At 56.8% G+C, this 22,172-nt stretch overlaps 7 protein-coding genes across 7 annotated transcripts; 6 read left to right on the top strand and 1 right to left on the bottom strand.

Moving 5' to 3' along the window:
- Positions 1–1,048: 1,048 nt before the first annotated feature.
- Positions 1,049–1,744, top strand: C8A04DRAFT_28347 (glutathione S-transferase; the record flags this gene model as incomplete). Its single annotated transcript, XM_062780613.1, has 1 exon — positions 1,049–1,744. The coding sequence occupies one exon, from the start codon at positions 1,049–1,051 to the stop codon at positions 1,742–1,744; it is 696 nt and encodes a 231-aa protein (XP_062637372.1).
- A 1,297-nt stretch (positions 1,745–3,041) lies between these two features.
- C8A04DRAFT_28346 (arabinoxylan hydrolase) lies at positions 3,042–4,706 on the top strand (the record flags this gene model as incomplete). The annotated part of the gene is made up of 1 exon (XM_062780612.1): positions 3,042–4,706. One exon carries the CDS (start codon positions 3,042–3,044, stop codon positions 4,704–4,706), a length of 1,665 nt encoding a protein of 554 aa, XP_062637371.1.
- A 1,274-nt stretch (positions 4,707–5,980) lies between these two features.
- C8A04DRAFT_28345 (uncharacterized protein) lies at positions 5,981–6,626 on the top strand (the record flags this gene model as incomplete). Its single annotated transcript, XM_062780611.1, has 2 exons — positions 5,981–6,441; positions 6,521–6,626. 2 exons carry the CDS (start codon positions 5,981–5,983, stop codon positions 6,624–6,626), a joined length of 567 nt encoding a protein of 188 aa, XP_062637370.1.
- Positions 6,627–7,086: 460 nt separating this feature from the next.
- Positions 7,087–8,834, bottom strand: C8A04DRAFT_11918 (maintenance of telomere capping protein 1; the record flags this gene model as incomplete). The annotated part of the gene is made up of 3 exons (XM_062777143.1): positions 7,087–7,352; positions 7,434–8,189; positions 8,264–8,834. 3 exons carry the CDS (start codon positions 8,832–8,834, stop codon positions 7,087–7,089), a joined length of 1,593 nt encoding a protein of 530 aa, XP_062637369.1.
- Positions 8,835–10,195: 1,361 nt separating this feature from the next.
- Positions 10,196–14,893, top strand: C8A04DRAFT_11921 (uncharacterized protein; the record flags this gene model as incomplete). The annotated part of the gene is made up of 5 exons (XM_062777145.1): positions 10,196–10,859; positions 10,959–11,262; positions 11,294–13,057; positions 13,124–14,421; positions 14,532–14,893. The coding sequence occupies 5 exons, from the start codon at positions 10,196–10,198 to the stop codon at positions 14,891–14,893; spliced, it is 4,392 nt and encodes a 1,463-aa protein (XP_062637368.1).
- Positions 14,894–16,207: 1,314 nt separating this feature from the next.
- Positions 16,208–17,881, top strand: C8A04DRAFT_28342 (uncharacterized protein; the record flags this gene model as incomplete). Its single annotated transcript, XM_062780610.1, has 1 exon — positions 16,208–17,881. The coding sequence occupies one exon, from the start codon at positions 16,208–16,210 to the stop codon at positions 17,879–17,881; it is 1,674 nt and encodes a 557-aa protein (XP_062637367.1).
- A 1,355-nt stretch (positions 17,882–19,236) lies between these two features.
- On the top strand, positions 19,237–21,582 carry C8A04DRAFT_37017 (vegetative incompatibility protein HET-E-1; the record flags this gene model as incomplete). Its single annotated transcript, XM_062783740.1, has 1 exon — positions 19,237–21,582. One exon carries the CDS (start codon positions 19,237–19,239, stop codon positions 21,580–21,582), a length of 2,346 nt encoding a protein of 781 aa, XP_062637366.1.
- Positions 21,583–22,172: the final 590 nt, after the last annotated feature.

Here is a 22,172-nt window from a genome sequence, read left to right as displayed (position 1 = left end):
AACTGCTGTAAGAAATCAAAAAGCTCACTGCCCACCTCCTCCGTAGAGGTTCAGTGGACAGCTACGAAAACCCTGATGGGTTTTCTTGGGTGCCCCCTCCCTGAGGAGGACTCGGGAGGGGGAGAAAGCGGGCACGCCGGTGCTGCCCGCGCCCCCCCCAAATACACCATCCGGGAGGTTGGGCATTTGCCGGATGGGGGCTGTTGGGAAAGAGTGGCGAAAGGGGGAGTTATAAAGGGCTGGTGCGGTAGTTGGCGCGCGGAAGGAAGGTACGTGGGTATGAGCAGGACCAACCGCTGACTCTTGCCGCGTTTGGTAGGACTCCATGGGTTTAGTAGATGCCTAACAATGTCGAAATCACCTTGAGAACGAATCAATGTGGTCTCGATAAAAACGTCAGTAAATAATTACATCATTAGTTGGTTGTCCATTGTGGTGCTTAACTTTTGGGCGCGAGAAGCGGGGGAGGGGGAGGGGCGTCTGCCACAGATGTTGCGAACTTACCGAGAAATGTTGTCAACTCTCTTTGAAGCATTCTTCGTCTTTAACGAACCAATCAGGTCTCAATCTTTGGTTGACCTCCTGTTTTTCACCTGCATGGCGCCGATCCATGACGGACTTAGAAAACCCGACACGAATGCTGGAGTCGGATTTGACCATGTGTCTTGCGAGCAGCAGCAAAAATTCCCAATGTTAACAAGGAGACGGCGGCACGCTGCAAGCAAGCGGTCTAACAGTGTTATTAGTGTCGTACGTGCAGGACTTCAGATCCAAATCTAACTCCCTTATGCAATGATCTGCAGCTGTAGAAGGGGTTTCAGCCAGCCTCCATTTCTCCATGCCGACGGCTTCCAAGAGCGGGGCAAGTAGGCGGTTGTTATAGCGGGACGATCCCCCTCAGAGTCTGGTTTTGGAATCAAGCTGAATTCAATCATTCAGCTTGTCTGCTTCCAATTAATGTCCGCTTGTTTGTTCAAAATCATTGTCCGATTCATCCTACCTAACCCTAAACTCTGAGGAGAACCAAAAAAGCCCAACTAGCATAATCATGGGGTCCCGGTCGGACATGAAGCCCATCCAGCTCTGGGGACGGAAGGGGCCCAACCCGCCCAAGGTCACCATGATTCTCGAAGAACTAGGGTTGCCCTACGAGCACGTCCCCATTGAGTTCAAGGACGTCAAACAACCAGAATACCTCGCCATCAACCCCAACGGCCGGCTGCCAGCCATCCACGACCCCAATTCGGGCTTGACGCTGTGGGAGTCGGGCGCTATCATCGAGTACCTCACGGAGCGCTACGACACGGACCGTAAACTGAGCTTCGAGCCGGGAACCACCGACGCTTACCACACAAAGCAGTGGTTATACTTTCAGACCACCGGTCAAGGTCCGTACTTTGGACAGGCGACATGGTTCAAGATGTACCACCACGAAAAGGTGCCGAGCGCGTTTGAGCGGTACGTCGGCGAAGTCAAGCGAGTATCGGGGGTTTTGCAGAGCTACCTGGAATCGCAAAAGGCAAAGGCAGACGGCGGCGATGGACCATGGCTGGTGGGCGGCAAACTGACGTTCGCCGATATTTCGTTTATCCCTTGGTATTGCTGGATGGGGTGGTTTTTGGAGGACAGCGAGTATGATGTTGGGGAGTACCCGGCAGTGAAGGACTGGTTGGATAAGATGCGTGCAAGGCCCTCGGTAGCTAAGGTCCTGGCCGACATCAAACCTGTCAACGCGAGGGGTTAGAGACAATGGGATTCGTTCGAAGCTGGGGTTTGAGTACCTTACCTCCGGTACCTACAGTATCTTACATATGATTAGCGATGTATGTAACTACATGGAATTACCAACCGATTCACCAATCTCTCATAATTGATGTAGTCGATTTAATCAAGAATTCCGTTGTTCGTGGCAAACATTGCTGGGAGATACCGTTATTGTCTGTCACCAAGTAAGCCCCAAGCGGTGTATTCGTTTTGGTTCGGCCCTTAAGCTTTTTGATGTGACCATGTAGATTAATTATTGATCAAGTTGTGTGAGAGACGGGACGGGAGTGACAACATCCGCCAATTGGTTAGAAGGTATTCAAGAGACTCAGGTACGAAGTAATTTATAAGGACTCGCGAAATGCCATAGATATTTCACTCTTTCGCTTTTACACGTAATTCCGATTTCAGGTCGAATTGATGCCTTCTTTGTCTGGGCTGAATTTTCCTCTTTTTATCCTCGTCCTCCGCTCCGGTCTTTCTTTTAGGCTTGCAATAAGGTAGCCCCTGACTGCCGGCTGCGAACAAGAGCATGGACTGGAGAGTTTTTCCGGAATTCGATTATGGGTGGGCCAGCCCCACATTTTCTCCAGACTTTTGTCGGTTTGGAAGCGCAGGGCCGTTTCCTCACGAACAACAAAACCATCACGATTGCAGTTTTCTTGTGTTGCAATCCAACACTTTCACTTTTGGTTGGAGCAAAAATGTTGTAGTTTGGAGGCGGCGCCTATACTTTCAACGTTGGGTTTCACGTCGATGGGATTGCGAGCGTGTCTTGCGCGCGAATCATGGAAGCCACGGACAAGGTGACGGACCCTCAACCCTGCTGAGCGAGCCCGATTCAGCAGTGTTGAAGTCTCATTCCGGGAAACGGGAATTGTCGACCCATGCATCCGGGAATGGGTTTGTCGCACCATTGGTGCGCTTGGTTCCGGAGCACTCAGATGACGCAAGTAGTTCGGATCTGCAGCGACCTCAGTCCTTAACCAGCCAAATATTTGCGCCAATGAAGTCGCTAACTTCCTGGGTTGGCGGGTTGGTGTCGGCTCTTTAGGCGTAGCGACGACGGTTTACCGGTCGTGATCCATCTGAAATAGGCGATGTACTGTACCCGAAGCAGGGGCCTAACAGCAAGGTAGCCATGGTATAACCCAACTACATAACCTCGGGGCCTCCGCTCCTTGAGGTTCGAAGACCACGAGTTCAAGCTTCGAACGGTCAGAATCGAACCTCTTCCCACACAGCTCCGCAAACGGCATCAAGATTGTCTCGATACGATGGCGCGCCTGGGCAGATGCATTTCTCTCCTCGCGCTCTTCGGTAGTAGCACCGTGACGGGTGCCGCCGTGGGCGCGCAACTCCAGTCTCGTGCTTCCGATTTCAACAACCCGGTTCTCTGGGAGGACTACCCCGACCTGGACGTCTTCCGAGTTGGCTCCACGTTCTACTACTCTTCGTCCACGTTCGCCTACTCCCCCGGTGCCCCCGTCCTCAAGTCTTACGACCTCGTGAACTGGACTCCCGTCACCCACTCGGTCTCGACCCTCAACTTCGGTTCGCAGTACAACCTCACGAGCGGCACCCCGGCCGCCTACGTCAAGGGTATCTGGGCGTCAACCCTGCGCTACCGCGCCTCCGACGACAAGTTCTACTGGTACGGCTGCGTCGACTTCAGCAAGACGTACATCTGGACCAGCTCCGGCGGCAAAGCGGGGGACAACGACGGCGAGGTCGACCCTTCTGCATGGGCCTGGGAGTCCCACCCGCCCATCAACTCGTGCTACTACGACTGTGGCCTGCTTATCGACGACGAGGACGACAAGATGTACATCTCGTACGGCAACCCCCAGATCTCGGTTGCTGAGCTCTCCTCGGATGGGCTCAGCCAGGTCAGCAGCAAGGTCGTGTACTCACCCCCCAGCGGCACGACTATCGAGGGCTCGCGCATGTACAAGATCAACGGTAACTACTACATCGTCGTCACACGCCCGGCCAGCGCCGAGTGGGTGCTCAAGTCGACGTCGGGCCCGCTCGGCCCTTACGAGCAGCGCGTTCTGGTCGACAGCATCGGCGGCCCCCTCTCCAGCGCTGGATTCGCGCACCAGGGTGGCCTTGTCGACGCCCCCGATGGCACCTGGTACTACGTCGCCTTCATGGACGCCTACCCGGGTGGGCGCATTCCCGTGGTGGCCCCACTGACGTGGACGGATGATGGCTGGCCCGAGCTGGTGAAGGACTCGCAGGGTAAATGGGGCACCAGCTACCCGCTGCCGGTGGAGACGGACAAGACCGTGCCTGACGGCACCGAACTGGACGAGTTCCAAGGCGGGTCTCTGAGCGCCCACTGGGAGTGGAACCACAACCCGGATGGGTCCAAGTTCTCGCTGGATAGCGAGGGCGGGTTGGTGCTGCAAACAGCGACCGTCACGGACGATCTGTTCGGGGCTAGGAACACACTGACGCGCCGGATCGCCGGGCCCAAGTCGAGCGGCACGTTCCGCTTGGACCTCAGCAGCATGGCTGACGGTGACCGTGCCGGTGCGGTGCTCTTCCGCGATACCGCAGCGTACATTGGCGTCGTCAAGGAAGGGGACTCGGCGCAGATCGTTTACGTCGACGGGTTGGCACTGGACCAGAGCAACTGGGGGACGTCGTCCAAGGGCAAGACGTCGGCCACGGGTCCTCAAGTGAGCGACGCAAGCGATGTTTGGTTCCGGATCGAGGCGGATATCACACCCGCGTTTGGGACCAACACGGCCCGGACCACGTCGTTCTCGTACAGTGTGGATGGTGGGCAGACTTTTACCGCGCTTGGCCCGGCATTCTCGATGAGCAACACGTGGAACTACTTCACGGGGTATCGATTTGGTGTCTTTAACTTTGCTACGAAGGCGCTGGGAGGAGAAGTCAAGGTCAAGAGCTTCCAGATGCAGCATCTGTAAGCTGAATTTCGAGAAAATAATAGCCGAGGATAGTAGGAGTACGATTGATAAAATAGTTAGCGTGAACCACACTCCCTGTTCTGAGGTCCAGCCGCGGGCGTTTCTTTGTGCGTCGGAGTCGAAGTTGTGTGACTTGAGTTTCGTGAGACGTAGCCATCTTATAATTAACCCAATAAGGGACAGTGTGCTGGCCCGGGAACGACAGGTCTTAGGTGACGATGTTGGACATAGCTCCGCTATCAGGCAGTAGCACAGCACTCCGGGATCCAAGAGAACGCTGTTGTGGAAATTGACGGCCTTGGACATGATTATAAGAAGCGAATGACTTGACTGCGGCCTTGGACTTTTGGTAATTATATCATATTACTCTCCGAAAATGAAAAGTGTAATTACCTAATCCACGGTATTCTGAGCAGGTCCTGCTTGTCTTGAAGCTCTTCTGTTTTATTTGGTCAGCGGTTCTGACGAATTGCGTCAATGTCTTTGCAGTTTGGTTGCCTTCTCAGGGTCGAAAGCTCGTGGTTTTCAGTCTTAGATGACTCCCATTAGGTACTTGGTCTTAGTCAGGCCGTCTTTGGACATAATTAGTAGTTAATAGAGCACGGATCACATTGATTGGACGAAGATTTGTGAGATAACCGTATGTACTGGCTACTCCTTTCTGAGACAATATTAGTTCATTACCGTATCCAACTCGGTTACCTTCTTTTTGTCCCACGTCTTGGGTGTTTCCTGATTCTAAAGGGCTTGCATTCCCTCCACTTTAAATCGTTCTCTTGTACGGCGCTTGACATCCACAGCGATCCAGCCAATCGAACACATGCCCTGGATTCCCCCAAACCCCACGCTTCGGGGTTTGAAGTGCCGCCCCTGAATCGGCGGGTACCCATGAGTGGAAAGGACGAACCCCGCATTGGACACTCGCAGATGGACCCGGGCCGGAATGCTTTTCGAGAAATTTGACTCGGGCCAGTGGAGAAACCGCTTTCTAAGTTGGGTTCTTGGGAAAACACCACTTGAGAGCCTTCTCGCGTTTGATTTCGCCCGACTTCTCCAACAATCTTGGGTGCTCGGGTTCTACAGACTGGCGATATAAAGCTTACGTCATAACTTTTCAAACATCACTTATTCTTACACATATTCTATCTTTAGGTAACCCGGTAGTTTCAGCCAACCTCCAAGCAAGCTTGCAACTTGCAACTTGCAACTTCCGATTTCCGTTACCTTTTCGAGGCCTTTCAGGCTCTTACAGTTATAGCCTATCGTCCGTCAAGATGAGCGACTTTTCCCTGTCTGCAGCCGCAGCCACTGTCCGCGTCCTCTTTGAAGACGCCCAATCGATCCTCGCTCAGGTCGAACTCGCACTTTCCAACGACACCACCTTAGCCTCCACTGCTGGGGACGGGGACAACAACAACAACAACACCCACCCCCAGCAGCTCTCCACTCTCAGAGCCCGATTACAATTATTCAGCCATCACACGAAACAAGCCACCCAGATCATCCTTGACGCGCCAGTCATTCACCCCCAATTTGCGCAGGTGCTGCAGTCTGGACTAGAGGAGTGCCAGAGCGCGGTCAATGTGGTTACGGGCGGAGTTGGATCGGCGGTGAAGACTGGAGAAGGGGCTGCAGCGGGTGCGGTGGCGGCGAAGCGGGATGTGCTGGACCGGTATACGGCGCTGTTTGGGTCGTATGTGCGGTTCTTCTCGTTGAGCATACAGTTGCTGATCATGTAAGTCTCATTTCCCCTTTTCTTGTTACTGTGGCTATGGTCATATATCCTGTGTTGGATATTGTGCTAATGATATCAGGGAAACGGAAAAGGAACAAGAGACCATGCTGGCGGATGCTGGGGTGACGAATATTGTGAATGATGCTCGGCAGGCGGCGGAACGGGTCCTCTCCTTGAGTCGATAGGTTAGAGTCTAGAAGGCGTTCCTTGACCAATGTTAGCGAGGTGCTTGGGGAAGGCCGGGGGATTGTGGCTTCGGTGGAGATACCTATCTATGCGTAGAGGCTGCTGGGGAGTACAGGCAGGGAATCTAAAGATCAAGCAGTTATCCAAGCATCGGGTTGTGGGGAGACGTTCGCATACCTCAACCCTTTTTATCGAGTCCGTTCCAAGGACACTTGGAGATGGAGCCGTCATCTGTGTCACGGGACTACAGGTGAAGACTAAATGGGAAAGGTATTACCCAAGTAGAATCAGGTAGGTATAGATTTGCTATTAACTGATAAACCATTGAAAACGAATCACCGCCTGCCAACGCCTTGATGCCCGAGCAAATCCTTTCGTCCAGTCAGGAGCATCGTGACATAATCGTCATCATAACACTGTTTCTTTAGATATTTCTGTGGGATTCCAGCTCTTCCGACCTTAAATCAGCCCAGCCCGTGCAGCCTCGTTTCCACCGTCCTCGACCAAGGTCTCCACCTTCTGCTTCCCCTTTCCAATACCACCCTCACCAACGCCCATACGGCGAGCGACGTACTTTTGCGCCACCACACCGACCGAGAGCCCTAGGGTTTCCTCCACCCATTCGGCCACCCACTCGCGAGGGTCCACACCGCCACTCTCGATGATCTCGCGGATCTCCTCCGGCACGCGGCCGAATTCCCGCCGGAACGCCTTGTCCTCCTCGTCTTCCTCCTCCTCCTCGTCTTCCTCATCGTCCTCGTCGTCCTCGTCGTCATCATCATCGTCGTCATCGTCATCATCCTTACCGCCGCTGCTGACAGGAGTAACGGGGGCGTCGAGCCAGCGGATCCAGCGCGCGGGCACCCGCTGGCTTACAGTGGCATACTCGATTTCGTGCACTGGGTCAAAAAGGTAGACGGCGAAGCAAACCTCATCGTCATCATCGTCTTCCTCGGCCACGGGCGAGGTTTCCTTGGCCTTCTCCTCGGCGCTGGAGCCGGCGAAGAGCGACTTGTCGGCGCTCACGCGGATGGCCTGCACCGACAAGAAGATGTCGGAGCTGCGCACCGGGTTGGACTCGCTGACGACCTCTAGGGCACGCTGCTTGGCGGCTTCGATACCTCCGCCGTGCGCGACGAAAAACTCAGTCGCATACCCTTCGGCATTGGCTCGGCATAGCTTGGAACCTTCGATCAGGCCGGCCACGACGCCGAGGTTGCGCGGGACGTCGGCTTGACGCCACCAGGGCCCGTCACGCCAGCCCGCGGCCGATTGCTGCGCGGCACTGAACAGGACGGCGGCGGGGTTGCCTGATTTTTCGGATGTGGCCGCGGGGCTGCGGAGAGTGGATTCTTGGCCGCGCTGGATTACGAGCAGATCGCCGCCCTCGACTTGGGCCATGACGCGGTTGAACACGCCGTAGATGAGCGGGTCGAGCGAGGGGTAGCCGACGAGATCGTGGGTAATGTGGATCAGGAGGCGCTCATGCGAGGAGATCGGGGGCGCGAGGGTGTGGAGAATGTTGGTAAAGGTCGGGAGGGCACGGTGTCGCAGTTCGTCACCTGGAGGTGAAGGCATTGGTTAGATTGTTGCTTTCTTGATTGCTCACGGGCTACAGGGCAACCGGAAAACATACCGAAGCCTCTCAACGCGCCCACGTTGCCGCGGACCTGGTCGGCCCATTTCTTAGCTTCTTCGTTCTGCTGGATTTCCTTGACGGCCGCCTCAGCCTGCTTCATAGCGGCCGAGGCAGTCGACAGAAAACCACCCCACCAACCGCCTCCTGCAGCCGGTTGTGCTTGTGCTTGTTGCTGTTGTTGCTGTTGTTGAGCATATGCCCTTTTTTCGCTGTCGACAGGCTCGGAGCTGGTTGCGCTGGGCGTGAAGCTCGCACGGTGCGAAGCGGCGCTTTCGGCGGATTTGCGCGAAGCATCGGCTGTCGCAGACGGGGGAGGCGGAGTGTTGGTGGAAGTTCGCTTGACTTCTCGAACGCGCGGGGTGTGAGGCCGTTCGGGGGCCTTCTCGCCCAACTGGCTTTCTAGGTCCGCGAGCACATCCCGGTTAGCAGCAGCATCGCCGGCTTTGGGCTTGGGTGCGGCCGGCTTGGCCTTGGTGGCTTTCTTGACGGGAGCCTTGGTGTCGAGGCCCTCGAATAGCTCGCCCAGCTCGTCGTCGGCGGTGGGCGCCTTGGTTCGTTTGCCGGCCATCGTTTGCCGTCTAGGGGGAGGACTGTGCGGGGATGTGCGTTTGCAGGAGTCGATGCGATTGGTACCGCTAGGAAGAGGTCGGGCAGGTGGCGCACGATGCGGGAATGTTGTGCGTTGGGGGAACAGGTGCGTCGTAGGCGGGACCGACGAGAATATTGCGTTAAGGTAAGGTACGGACAGATGCGGTCGTCGGCGCAGGAAGCAGATGAAACAACTGAAGTGGGGGAATCAGAGCCAGTTGCGCTGCAAGCTGCAAGCGGGTTGCGTCACAGACGCGCCCATGCTCCGGCAGGCTCTGTCTGGGTTCGGGTTAACTGAACGTAAGGTGGGCTGTGGGTACGAATACCCTGCCGACTCCTGCTTCGCAGCAGCAGCTCATCGGGCTTCTTCAACGGGCTTTAATGGGCAGCCCAAGCCAACGCAAGGAGTAAAAGGAGCTCGGTGCCAGGTGGTGGCGGCTGCAGGCTGTGGGGCGGTATTGACCGCCGGCTGGCACTACGCGATTGGGCGTGGCTTATTCGGGAACCTCCAGAAATTGACGTGAGAAGAAATCTAACACGCAGGAAAGAGCAGCTCCACGCTGGGCACTCGGCCTGATAAACCACGCCAGGCATTGTTATTGTGGTTCTGCAACAATGCCAATTACATGAATCCAAACCTTAGCCATTTTACCATCAACTTATTTAAATATTGATCAATTTGGGCGCGGTCCGCTTCTTCCACCATCGTTGCAAAACCGACCACCGACACCCTTTTTGCACCAAAACGACCTCGTCTCACTTTGACCCTGACACGTTGGAACCAGCCCCGGTGTATCCCAGTCAGTGCCGCTTTTAGTGCGAATCTCTTTTTTCGCCGCATCCCATCCCGTCTCTTACACACGCCCAGTCGGTCACGCCAACACCGCGACCCCCATCAACACCACCGCCTGCACGCAACAGAGTTGCGAGGACGGTCGTGCAAGCGGTGCTGGTGACCTGATTGAATTACAGCCGCGCTCCCCCAGCCGCGCTCTCGGTAGCGGCGGAAAAGGAATACACCACCAACCGCCAACAGCGACATACATCAGCGACACCCATAGTACCAACAGCCACATCGCTTGCGGGTACGGTACGATACAAACAGCTAAGAAGGGAAAGCAAGATACGCTTTTCTTTTCTGTTGCGTCTGGTTTTCCCCCCTTTCTGGATCATTTACCGAATTTTTTCACCCCCGAGTCTTCACTCCGACTCTCATTCCTTTGCACTTTTCTTTCACCCATCACGCTTTTCATCATCACTCTTCCCATCCGCTCAGACCCAGCTCGGGATTCTTCTGGGTCGAACAAGCCCGAGCACTCGACGCCACTCTGTTAAAAGGATATGGCCCATACGGCCGCGCATCGTGGTTCTCGAAATCGTCCGGCTCAATCTATCGCCCAGAACGGCCAGACGGCCCAGTCGGCGCAAACCAGCCACAACACCATGTCGAGCCCCCACCGCGCCTCGCCTCCCGCGGCTGACCACGCCATGCGTGTCAGCGCTGCTGCTCGGCCCGACCGGCCACCGGCGCGCAGCGCCACATTTCCTTCTTCGTTCTCAACATCCGACCAACACGTCACTGAGTCGCCTTCTACTCCTACTCCCACGGCTGACTCCATCATGGCGGTCGCGGGGCCATCCCATATTTCGCCGTCCTCGATTACCCGCAAGAGGGCGCGGACCTTTGAAGCCTCATATGATGGCGCGGCCGACGATGAAGGCCACTCCAAAGGCGGCCACTCGTTACGGAAGCGTGCCCGTGTCGATTACACCCAAGAGATGATTGACGATGAGCTTGGAACTCCTACTAATGCCTCTTTTACCGCTGGCGCCGGTACTGCTGCTGCGACTGCCACTGCTGCGAGTGCATCTACTGCTGCGAGGAATGATGCTTTTTCACGGCCTGTATCAGCGCCCAGCTCTCGTAACCGCAAGAGAAAAGGGGATCATGAGGGCTCGGACCTTGAATCCGAAAGCGCGACTTCCAACTCCAACAAGCGTCAACGTTCGGAGCAGCCCGCATTTCCGGCCCCGTCCTCATCATCGGCCGCTGCTGCAGCGCCGGCTCCGTCAACAACAACTACCTCAACGACATCGGGCCCAGCTCAAACACCGGGTCGTCCGCCGTCGACTCGCCGTCGCAACCCATCCAAGAAGTTGACGGCCTCCGATACCGTCCACGTCAAGGCGCAATCCGATAACGAGGTCCAGGACACCATTCTTGTTAGCGTGCCTAATTCTGACCCAAACGCTCCGTCCGATGCGGAAGAGGAGCCATCATCTCCAGCCAACCCCGAGTTGCGTCTGAACTCTCCCAATGATAGTGAGGCCGCCGAGGCAGGTCTCACTGCAGCCCAGCCTGTCACACCTCAGGTACTTGCCTTCCGACCAATTGAAGCTATTGATTTGTGTTGCGATCGAAGATTATGAGACTAACAGATTCAAGGTGACTGCGGATGTCGCCAATAAACCCAATGGCGAGCAACTCAAGTCCCAACTCTCCCCGGCCCCGGCGCCAATTTCAAAGACGTCCGACGTGGAAGTCAAGGAAGAGCAGCCGACCCCTAAGGTAGAGGGAGAAACGGCCAACCTCGCCAGCCCTGTGGTCGCAGCCCAGCCGGTTTCATTAACCGATGACGTTGAAAATAACCGAAACGCTCAGAAGCCCGCCGCTGAAGTTTCGGTCTCGAGTGAGCAGCCTCAAGCTAAGATTGAAACCTCCCAGCCAATTCCTTCCCCTGTGGCGGAACCGGAGCTCGCATCAACCGTTCATCCACTGTCGACGCCCGTCCGACAGCCCAAACCAGTCGGGCCTTCTCGGTTTGAGTCGTTGCAGCCTATGTATAACACCGAAACACCCAGCGCAGCCCGTTTTGGACTCAGCCCATATGAAGACGAAGACATTGCGTACCCAGGCCCTTACACAGAAATGGTGCAACCGCCTCGGACTACCAAGGGTCAATCGGCGGCTGTTCCAACGCCCACACCAGCCTCCGTCCCACTCGGCCAGGAACAGGCGGCCGAGTTTGAGTGGGATCTCAGCCGCCCTTTGACGACCAAGGAGTTCTTTCGCCTCTATCGCCAGGAAAAGCAGAAGCGCGAGGCGAGAGGTGAGCCAAGCCCCTCGATGGTAGCGTTTCAACAGGAATGCGCTCGCCGATACAAATCCGTCCATGCGAACGATCCAACCTCGATCACGGCTTCTTCCTCTTCATCTTCAATGGTTACTACAGAGTCAACTACCAGGTCTGCCGCTGCGGCTAAGAAGACAGCACAACAACCCATCCCTACCATCACCGCGCCGGTTCAGAATGACGAAGAAATTCCCGACGCACAGGTGTCTGAGTCCGTTGCCCCCACTGCGGCTCCATCACCGGCCGCCATCGACGATACCGTGGCACCAGAGGACGGGTTAGTTGAAGGCGACCTGGATGTAGAAGACCAATTTGACGACGATGCCAAGTCCGACGGCCCTGGTGAGCCCATTGAGGTCACACGCATTCCTAGCAAGCAGTGGTCCTTCCCTAAGATCCGCGATCCAAGCGAATTTGTCGACTTGTTGGACGGCTACCAAGGCTTGGCCACGGACAAGCTCTACACGGCCTTAGCTGCGGTCAACGAGGCAATGACCGCGTACCAGCTCGAGTACAATGAGCTCCGCAAGCTTGTCGACGACGAAGAGAACGCGAAGCGCCGGGTGGCTTATGACAAGACGCTGGTTAACTGGGAGAACCGGCAAAAGCTAGACGAGCCGCTCCCAATCCACCGGTTTTTCGATGAGCCGCTCAAGGGTGCTCCGATCTTTGAAGTGCGCGGCGTCCGTGCCCGCGCGCCGTACGTGGACGATCCGGTGCTGGAGCACCAGAAGGAGGAGGACCGCATCATGGCCAATGCGTACCACTTCAAGATCAACTCGCACCCGACCCAGGTGGGCCGGCAGAACCCCGACGAGCAGCGCTGGGAGATGCCGGAGAACCGGCTCCGGAAGCGGACCGAGAAGGGGGCCGAGCTGGCAGAGGAAAACGTGGTGGAGGGCAAGCGGGCCCGCAGGCCGCGGCACGTCTCGGACCAGAGCAAGGATGTGAGCCGGTCGGGCACCCCCACCGCGGGTGTGATCCCCTCGTCGCTGGGCCCGGGCCGTCGCCAGCGGCGCAGGGCCAACAACAACACCGGGGCCGCAGCCAACACCGGGGAAGACGACCCGTACGAAGCGGCCACTCCGGCGCAGCTGAACGGGAGCGTTGCCGGGACCCCTCGCAAGGGTCGGAGCACACGTGGGACGACGACCCGTGGAGCGGCTGGTTCCTTGCTGTTGCTGGTCGATGAGCAGGACCGGATGACTCCGGTCGCGGGCCCAGACGGCAACCAGACGGAAGAGGACGACGAAGAAGAGGAAGAGAAGCCCAGACTTTCGCGTCGTGGCCGTGCCCGGGGTGCTGCGGCTGTGGCCGAACCAACACCCACTTCGTTCGCTGCAGGAGCTGGGGCGGAACCGACCAAGACTCGGCGTGGTCGTACAGGCAAGGCCCAGCAGGCGGCCAGCAATGCTCAGTTTGGCAGTGGGGGGGCTGGCGAGATTTCCGGTGCGTCGTTTTACGGGAACGGCAGCGCAGGGGGGAACCAGCAGCAGCAATTCCCAGACTCGCGCCCGTCGACGGCGTCGTCTGAGGGGACTGCGCACACGGCGGAAACCTCGGAGTCGACCTACTCCCTGCGCGATAAGCGCAAGCGCAACTTTGCGCTGGAGAACGACCCGGAGCTCGAGACTCGTCCGCAGAGGCGGGCCCGGGTTTCCGCGGCCCAGAAACTGCAGGATGTCGCTGCTGCCATGGCCGCTCCGCCCTCCGAACCGGCCAAGAAGCGTGGACAGGGCAGGAAGAGGTCGGCCGCCCATGCTCAAAGCGAGCAGCAACAGCAGCAAGAGTCCGGCACGCCGTCGGGTTTCTACCCCTCTTCCGCTTCTCGTCCGGCAAGCCCGCCCCTTGCTCCGCAGCAATATCAGCAGCACCAGCACCAACAGCAGCAACATCAGCAACATCAGCAGCAGCAACCGGTGGCCACGAGGTTTTACCACAACTTTGTGGCAAGCCCGTCGGTGTCGGATGCAGGCAATGGCGCTCAACACCAGCCTGCGCAGACGACGACACAACAGGTCGGCCCATACATGCACACCTTCAACGCGGCGCCCTCTTTCACGCCTGGTACCCAGCCGACACCTCCTCTTCCGCCGTCCATCAAGAAGCCGATCACCAAGCTCAAGCTCACTAACATTAACGGTGCTAGTGGGGCTGGGGTTCTTGGGCTTGGTGCTGGGGCTAGTGGGGGTGGTGGTGCTTCTTCGTCGGCTGCGGTCTCGCGTGCGTCGACGCCCTCGAATACGGGATCGGCCCCGGCATCGGGAGCAAACAACGGCAAGCCGAAGCGGGTGCGCGCAAAGAAGGGCGCGAATGCGGCCGCAGCAGCTGCAGCTGAAGCGCAGGCTGGGTCAGCGAATGGTGGGGATACGGACTTGGAGAAGCCCTATGCGGAGATGACCAAGTCGGAAAAGATGAGTTGGTCGATGCGAAGTACGTGATTTTCATTCGTTGCTCCTTTTTTGTTGTTTTTTTGCTCTTTTGTCCTTCCTCCTTTACTCGTCTATTAGTTAAGAACGTCTGCTAACAAACTTCATCAACAGGGCGCTGGGCCTCTGGCGAAATGCAAGGCGCCGTCGAGAAACGACGCACAACCCTGGCTATCAAGAAGGCCGAAAAAGCTGCCGGCGGTGGAAATCCGACACCCGAGGGCGACAACACGAATGGCAACGGCAGCGCCATGACCGATTCCGGGTCTGCGGCGGGGCCCTCGGATCCGACCACGCCCGCTTCGATGCATGGCGGGAACATGCCTGCGTCGGGACCTGGCGGCCAGCAGCTGTTAGCACTTCCGCAGGGCCCGGGGGCCATCCCCACGCTGGGCGGCCATATTCAACAGCAAGCATCGCAGCAGACGCAGGGATACCTGCAGCAGCCCTATGGGTATATGCCGCCTTCGATTTAAACAAGAGGAGAGGAACACTGTCTTCAACCTATGACAGGAGGAGAAAAACAAGACATGAACACCACATCACGAGCGGAGCAACCGCGGTCGAAAGAAGAAGACCGCCCCCCTTCATTCAACATTACAGCGTCGCATGTAACAGCACAGCACGCCACGACATCACGCGCAACAACCTAACAAACAACAACAACAAACAACACGACACCGCGAACACGGCGGTCACGATATAACCTTGTAATATCACACCATCTCGGGCGATTTTCGGCTCTTTTTTCAGGTATTGACTGATGCATATGGGCGCTTCATATCTGGTTTTTTCTGCCATGGGATCGCAAAATGCATTTGGGAATGGATCATCAAGCAGACACAGGATGGTTGAACGGCCTGGACATGACTGGGCTCCACGATGCCCATCTTCCGACATGCATGCATTTTTTGAGGCGCTTCTGGGTTTCTGTTTCTGGTGCATATTTGCCGAATTTGAAATGAGGATGAATTGGGTTTCATCACAGCACTGGCGAGCATGGTATTGATGATTGTTTTGAACATGGGGTTGGATGGAAGGCAGGAAATCCAAGAAATGATATCCGAAGAGTCTGGTTAGGTGGTCCTGGGTCAAGAGAGATTTGTGGGGATATTAGTGGAGGTTGAAGTTCGAATTGGTCCTGGGCATACCCGCGATGTATAACCGTTGCTCTACTTTTCTGCGTTGGGATTATGGGTCACATGCCAGCTAATTAGGTACGGCGGATCCAGGCTCGCCAGCCTGCAGAGAATACAAATATCTTTGGTTTGAAGCCTCCGGGCGTGCGGCTGTGATTTTGTAACACTCAGGTGGTTCCATTCCTAATTATTTCCGTCTCGACTCACCGGCGCTAGCGCCAAAGATGCCTCCTTGCAGCTTTTTGGCGTGTTTCTCAGACACTGGACTTGGGCACAGCCGCGCAGGATTTGGAATTCTCCGGGGATTTGATTGGTCAGGGCAAGCGCCGACAGGGGTTACGGGCCGACCCTGGCCAATAAGTGCCGGGCTTTTGGGATGAAGGATAAGAGAGCGTCTGGTGTGGGAAGCGTGGCATGCTGGGGGCGATTGGGGTCGACAGGGTGATGATTGGGCAGTCTTGACAGTCAGAAGCTAAAATATGAGTTTCACCCGATTTTTGTTTTTGTTTTTTGACGGCTTGAGCTTCGTGCAACGTGACGACATTAAAAACTAATTATTATTTTATTATTACCGTTTTCTTTTTGAGTCCACCCACCTATACCGGCCGTCGAATACGCAACTGGCGGATACTGACCGACCTCACCAATGCAATGAACAACTTCCAACCACGCTGCACCCTCCCCGACTCAACCCCGGTATTCGTCAAAGGCCCCGATGTCCGCTCAACTCTCGACATCGTCTGGAGCTCCGTCGCCATCATCCTGCTTTGCACGTGGTCCATTCTGCACCTCAATGTTCCACCCCAGGTCCGCCCGCTGCCCCCGCCGAAAAGCACCTGGGAGACCTGTCGACGCGCGTTCTGGGAGGCATGGTACCCCTTCAGCCGCAAGGTGAAGTGGATGCTGCTCACGCTCATCGTGCCGGAGAACATCTTTGGCGTGGCGTTGGCGGAGTTTTGGACATCATGGCAGTGCACGAAGCAAATCCAGGCGTTTCAGGAACACGAGGAGAAGCTGGCGGACGAAATCGAGTGGACGCGGACGCACACGCTGTATGCGAACATGGGTGGGTTCGTGCTGAAGTTTCCGCCGAAGTTGGTGGAGTCCGCGATCCGGGACCCGAGAGAGTGGACGGGCGACCATTTCCTGTGGCAGATGATCCACGAGGGCCGGGCTGGGCACAGCCACCTAGGCCCCTTCGATTGGGACGCCCACCTCACACACTACGAGCTCGCGAGGACGTGGATTGAGTACAATGACCCCGATGGTGCGCGTCCAGAATATGTACCGCCCCTGCCTCCCTTGTCGGAGGAATCTCAGCGACAGCAGGCGCAGGTGAAACGAGGGCATGGAATTTCAGGAGGACCGGCCATCCGCCGACACGCCGCCCGCGCATTTCAGGGCGACGCCTGGACGCTAACCGCCGCCCAGATGCTCGTCGCACGCCGGGTCGGTATAATCGACCGGTTTCCAGACGTCACGGCGGCCGACATCGACGACAAGAACAAGGGCGACTCCGTGGCCAAGATCCTCGCTCTCGGCCAGGTCGTCTGGCTCGTGGTCCAGCTCATCGCGCGAGCCAAAGTCAGTGCCGATGCCGCCGCGAACCCGCCCGACAGCAACGACCCCCGCCCGCACGACCGCGCCGTCTCCCCGCTGGAAATCACCGCTCTCGCCTACGCCGTCTGTTCCTTTTTCACCTACCTTTTACTCTGGGGCCGGCCGCAAGACGTGCGGCGGCCGACAGTCTTCCACGCGGTGCGTAGTCCAACATATGAGGAATTCGAGGCGCTTCTCAGGGTCGCGCCGCGGATCCACGGGATGATCAATGAAGAGCACCAGTTCCGGAGTTACGCGCTGCCAACGTCGACGGTGTCGTCGTACGAGGGGCAACGGGGTCGGCCAGGGGGGAAGACAGCTACCTGGTGGTCGGACGGAGATCTGGTGATGCCTGGGTTGATGGGCGGGTTAACGGTGTTTGGGGGGTTGCATTTGATAGCGTGGGAGTTTGCGTTTCAGGGCGAGAAGACCCAGACGTTGTGGCGGGTGTTGTCGTTGGCGATTACGGCGTTTCCTCCGGTGGTGTTAGTGGCATACAAGTCGTTGAACTGGCTGACGTTCAAGCTGGAGTCGACCAAGAGTGGCCTCGGCGAGGCGTGCATGGGGGTGACGGCGATGTTGTTGTGGTTGGTGATTGGGATCTTTGTGTGTTTCTTCCCGCTTATCCGGCTCGGGTTGCTGGTCGAGGCCTTTTGGTCGACGTATTATCTCCCGCCCTCGGCTTACCTCTCGACGTGGGCCAACGAGATGCCGTATGTGGGGTAGTGGGGGAGGCGTTTTTCATCTGGATGACGATTGGGTGGAATAATGTTAGATTTGTGACGATTCTTTCGGTTTGACACGATTTAGGGCTTTGAGTTGCGGATTTCCGAGGCCATATTCCAGCACAATGCCATGATACACTAGACTTTTGTTTATTTTTATTTTCTGAATAATTAATGACTGCGAAGCGTCTCCGATTCCGACAGGTGCGAATTCCGTTGGTCGTTCTGTCTAGTTATCCTGATTCGGTAAATTTCGGTTTATTAGTGTACGGTGTTGACAGGGATATCAGGCGTTACTTTGCGGTTCCAAGGCCATCTCGTCATCGATCAACAGAGGCAGCGAAGCTCCGCAAAGGTCTTGGCGATCGGAAAATCGAGGCCCAGTTTTCCTTGATCTTTGAGTCATCCAGGAAGGAGATGGTCAGGGTTGAATTTTTCATCAGTTGTTGTCGGCTTTTCGGTGGTTGGAGCAGGAGAAGTCGGTGACAAAGAGTGGGGAGCGCTAGGGTATTTGCCGTGTAAATTACGGTAAACCTTTCATGCTCGGGTAAACACCCCCTGAACCCAAAGAAAACAAACAACCGGCCACCTGACTCGATTTTGTTGCTCACCACTTCACAACTGGCCCTAAACCTACAGACTGGCAAACCCTCCGACCACATATCAGACCTTCGCCTTGCTTCCACTCCCAAATGCCACGCGGGACTGTTTCAAACCGGACGGGACGGACCACGTCGAACTGTTTTGGCCCCCGGTTAGGAAACAGCCAGCGTCTAGTGATAAAAAGCAAAACGGGGCATTGGCTCCGCGAACGCCAGACGCCGTTGCAGGGCATCGACCGGGGCAATCGGCAGGATTTCACAGGCTGACTTGACTCCGGTAGCGGGGTCTTTGGTGCCTGACCTGCACCCGACCACGCGCGAAGGGATTCCCAGTTCGGCAAGAACGGGGCGGAACTGGTATTTGATTGGGCCACCTGGTTGGCTCTCAGTCGTGACAGCACTGACAACGGAAACAGCCAGCTCGAAACATGCGGGTTCATGGGGCACACGCGACTGGTGGAGACTTTTGGAAGGCAAGCACAAGTTAGAATAAAACGGCCGTGACTCGATGAACCGCCGTTCCGTTGTGCTATCTCAAAATCAGTCTTTGAACCTTTATCTTGAACTTGGAGTATCGTGGATCGAGCTCACAACAACATCAACCACGGTATGAGGTGAAACCGCGCGAATCGAGTCATTGAACTCATTTTACCTATTTTACATAACTTCGTCTTCTAACTCGTCGCTTCTTCTTTTCGCTCCTTGGTCTCCTCTTCTCTCCTTTATCAAATTTCTCCCCATCCACAAAACAACCATGAGACTGCTCAACGTATCGACCCGTGAGGTGGAGGAGTTCAATGGCGCCAACATCCCGCCCTATGCGATCCTCTCGCACACCTGGGGCACTGAGGAGGTGTCGTTCCACGAGATGGAGGCCATTGCGCGGTACCGCCGGTCGCAGCAGGAGTACACACCGCCTATCCTGGCTCAGCCGGGATCCACCGACAACCCGGACCACATGAAGCTGATGCTGCTGTCGACCATGCTTATGGCCTTCCGGGGGGACCGCATCCGCGCCAACCGGCCGTTGTCTTCGGCTACTGCGACCCCGCTACCGGCGATTACCAACGGATACGAGAGCGACCGTAGCGATGACGACACCCGCAGTCAGTCCAGCCGGGGCGGCCGTAGTGTCCGCAGCCTGGGCAGCATGGGGAGTCAGGCCAGCCGGGACAGCCAGGGTAGGGTGGTTCCCGCATCGGCGATGCACCCCTTCGAGCACAAGGCCGGATACGCCAAGATCTCGTACGCCTGCGGGCAGGCTGAGAAGGACGGGTTCCGGTACGTCTGGATCGACACCTGCTGTATCGACAAGCGCAACCTGGCCGAGATGTCGGAGGCCATCAACGCCATGTTCGGCTGGTACCAGCGCGCGGCTGTGTGCTATGCCTTTCTCGAGGACGTTCACTTTGACGACTACACCGAAGGGTACCGGACGTGGGAGGACCATTTCAACGACAGCCGCTGGTTCACGCGTGGTTGGACGTTGCAGGAGCTGCTAGCCCCACGGAAGGTCGTGTTTTACGCCAAAGGGTGGCGGTTGCTAGGCACCAAGTCATCCCTCGTCAAGCACGTTGCCAAGATCACGGGCGTCGAGGAGCTGGCCTTGCTCGAGCCCCGGCTCATCCACAACGCCAGCGTGGCCCAGCGCATGTCCTGGGCGGCCCACCGCACGACCACGAAGCCCGAAGACTTGTCCTATGCTCTGCTCGGCCTGTTCGAAGTTAACATGCCGGTTCTCTACGGCGAGGGCGGTGACCGCGCGTTTCTCCGTCTCCAGGAGGAAATCATGAAGCGCAGCGACGATCACACCCTCTTCGCCTGGGGCACCCTCGGCGACGACGAGCCCGATGCCCACGCAGCTAACAGCAGCAAGACCGACCACCCACCCGACCATCACCACCTCGACCTCGACGAGATCGACTTCGATGACCTCAACTGCACTACCCCGATGCTCGCAAGCTCCCCGCGCGACTTTGCCGGCATGCAGCACATCGTAGCCGCACCGACTTCCTCCGCGACCGTCCCGGCTGCCGACTACTCCATGACCAACAAGGGCCTCCTCATCCGCCTGCACCTGATCCGTACTGTCCTCCCGGGGCAGGAAGCCCTCAGGGCCGGCAAGCCAGCCCAACATCACCTCGCCATCCTACCTTGCCACCTCGAAGACGACCCCGGCTCTCGTCTAGCCTTCCTCCTAACCGAGACCTCCACCCCCAACGTTTTCCTGCGTTCCCGCCCCCCACGCGGCGCGGGCCCCATGGTCCTGACCTTAGCCGAAACGGCTGCTGCCAAGGCGCGCGTGGTGTATATCCCCAATAGCCCGCAGCAGGGTCTCCGTGGTACAGCCTCGGGCGGCGCAGCGGGTCTTGGGGGCGATGGGTTTGGGGATGGGACTGCGAAGAGGCTTTTGGTGAGCGAGGTGGTGTTTGTGCGCACGCCGGATCTGGTGGCCCCCGGGTACGACGTGGTAGATATCCAGGCTGCCGGCGGGGTGCAGTGGAATAAGGAGTTCCGGAGTATCCGGCTGGAGGGTGTCGATTATTCCTGTTCACCATCATCGTCGCGGGGAAGAAACGAAGGGGGCCTGTACCAGCTTGCCGTGGTGACGTTTTGGAACCGCCATCTCAAGTGCGGCTTTGTCGCCCGGGTGTTGGTCGAGGGTCTGTCGAAGGCGGTGTTTGTCGACTTACTCCCGGCCCGTCAGGATACTTCCGGTGCTATCAACAACGATGAGGACGGGAAGTGGCTGATCGAGGAGGCGAAACGGGTCTGGCAATCCCCCGGAACCATCCAGGTCACACTCCCCGGACAGGATGAGGCCGGGAACAAGAAGTCGATGAAAGTCGAGGTGCGCAACCCAGCTGGCCAAGAGCAGGAGACCAAGGATCGCAGCCCGGCTTGGACCCTGAAGGCCGGCCAGGAAGTCCAGGTCGCTGGGAGCGTCACGTTCACCGAGAAGTGGGAGCGCGACTACCAGCGGACGGTCAACGCCAAGGTTGAGCGGAAGAAGAAGGGCGCCATTGAGCTGAACATGACGTCTATGCTGTGGCAGGCCGTGCCAGTGGCGAAGGGAGAGGATTTGGATCAGCCGTCATAGACGTTCTTTGTGAGGTGGTTGGGGTTGGTTCAACGGTTTCGTTCATGATTAGGATTATATCTTGAGATTTCTTTTGTAACCGGTGGGTGGGATTGGCATGGTTGGGTTTAGAGATTGGGTTTAGCATTGGCGTTGAAGCATATTAGTTGGGTAGCATCTTCGGAGTTATTTTGCAATTTATTGAAGAATATCTTTCACTCCGTGTCCCTATACAGATTGATATACGATTCAGTTATCAAATGGATAACTGATTTCAGCTTAATTGAAATTCTTCTCGAAAAAAGAGTGGCGATGGAAAATGTTATGGCAACAGGTCTGTCGGGGATATATAACCCCCCAGCCCAGTTCTGGCTTGCAACCAATACACCGTCGCAGCGAGCCACCTCCTCGGTGGTGTAATGGTCGGGATGTGTACCTAGTTGGATACTACCCAGGGCCGAAGTCCTGACTGGCGCCCTGTGTGACCATAGCTCGGTTTTTTTTGGGCTCGATTCCTGTTGCGAGCAGGAATAGTTTTCTGTTTTCTTTTTTCACTGAACAACAAAGCATACTTTGTGTTGTCAAGACTTGGCTCAGGAATCCCAATAATA

The sequence above is a fragment of the Dichotomopilus funicola genome (assembly GCF_033296635.1).
Source record: "Dichotomopilus funicola strain CBS 141.50 unplaced genomic scaffold C8A04scaffold_28, whole genome shotgun sequence".
Lineage (NCBI taxonomy): Eukaryota > Fungi > Ascomycota > Sordariomycetes > Sordariales > Chaetomiaceae > Dichotomopilus > Dichotomopilus funicola.
Note: the sequence above shows the minus strand (reverse complement) of the source record. Positions and strands in the feature narration are given on the sequence as shown.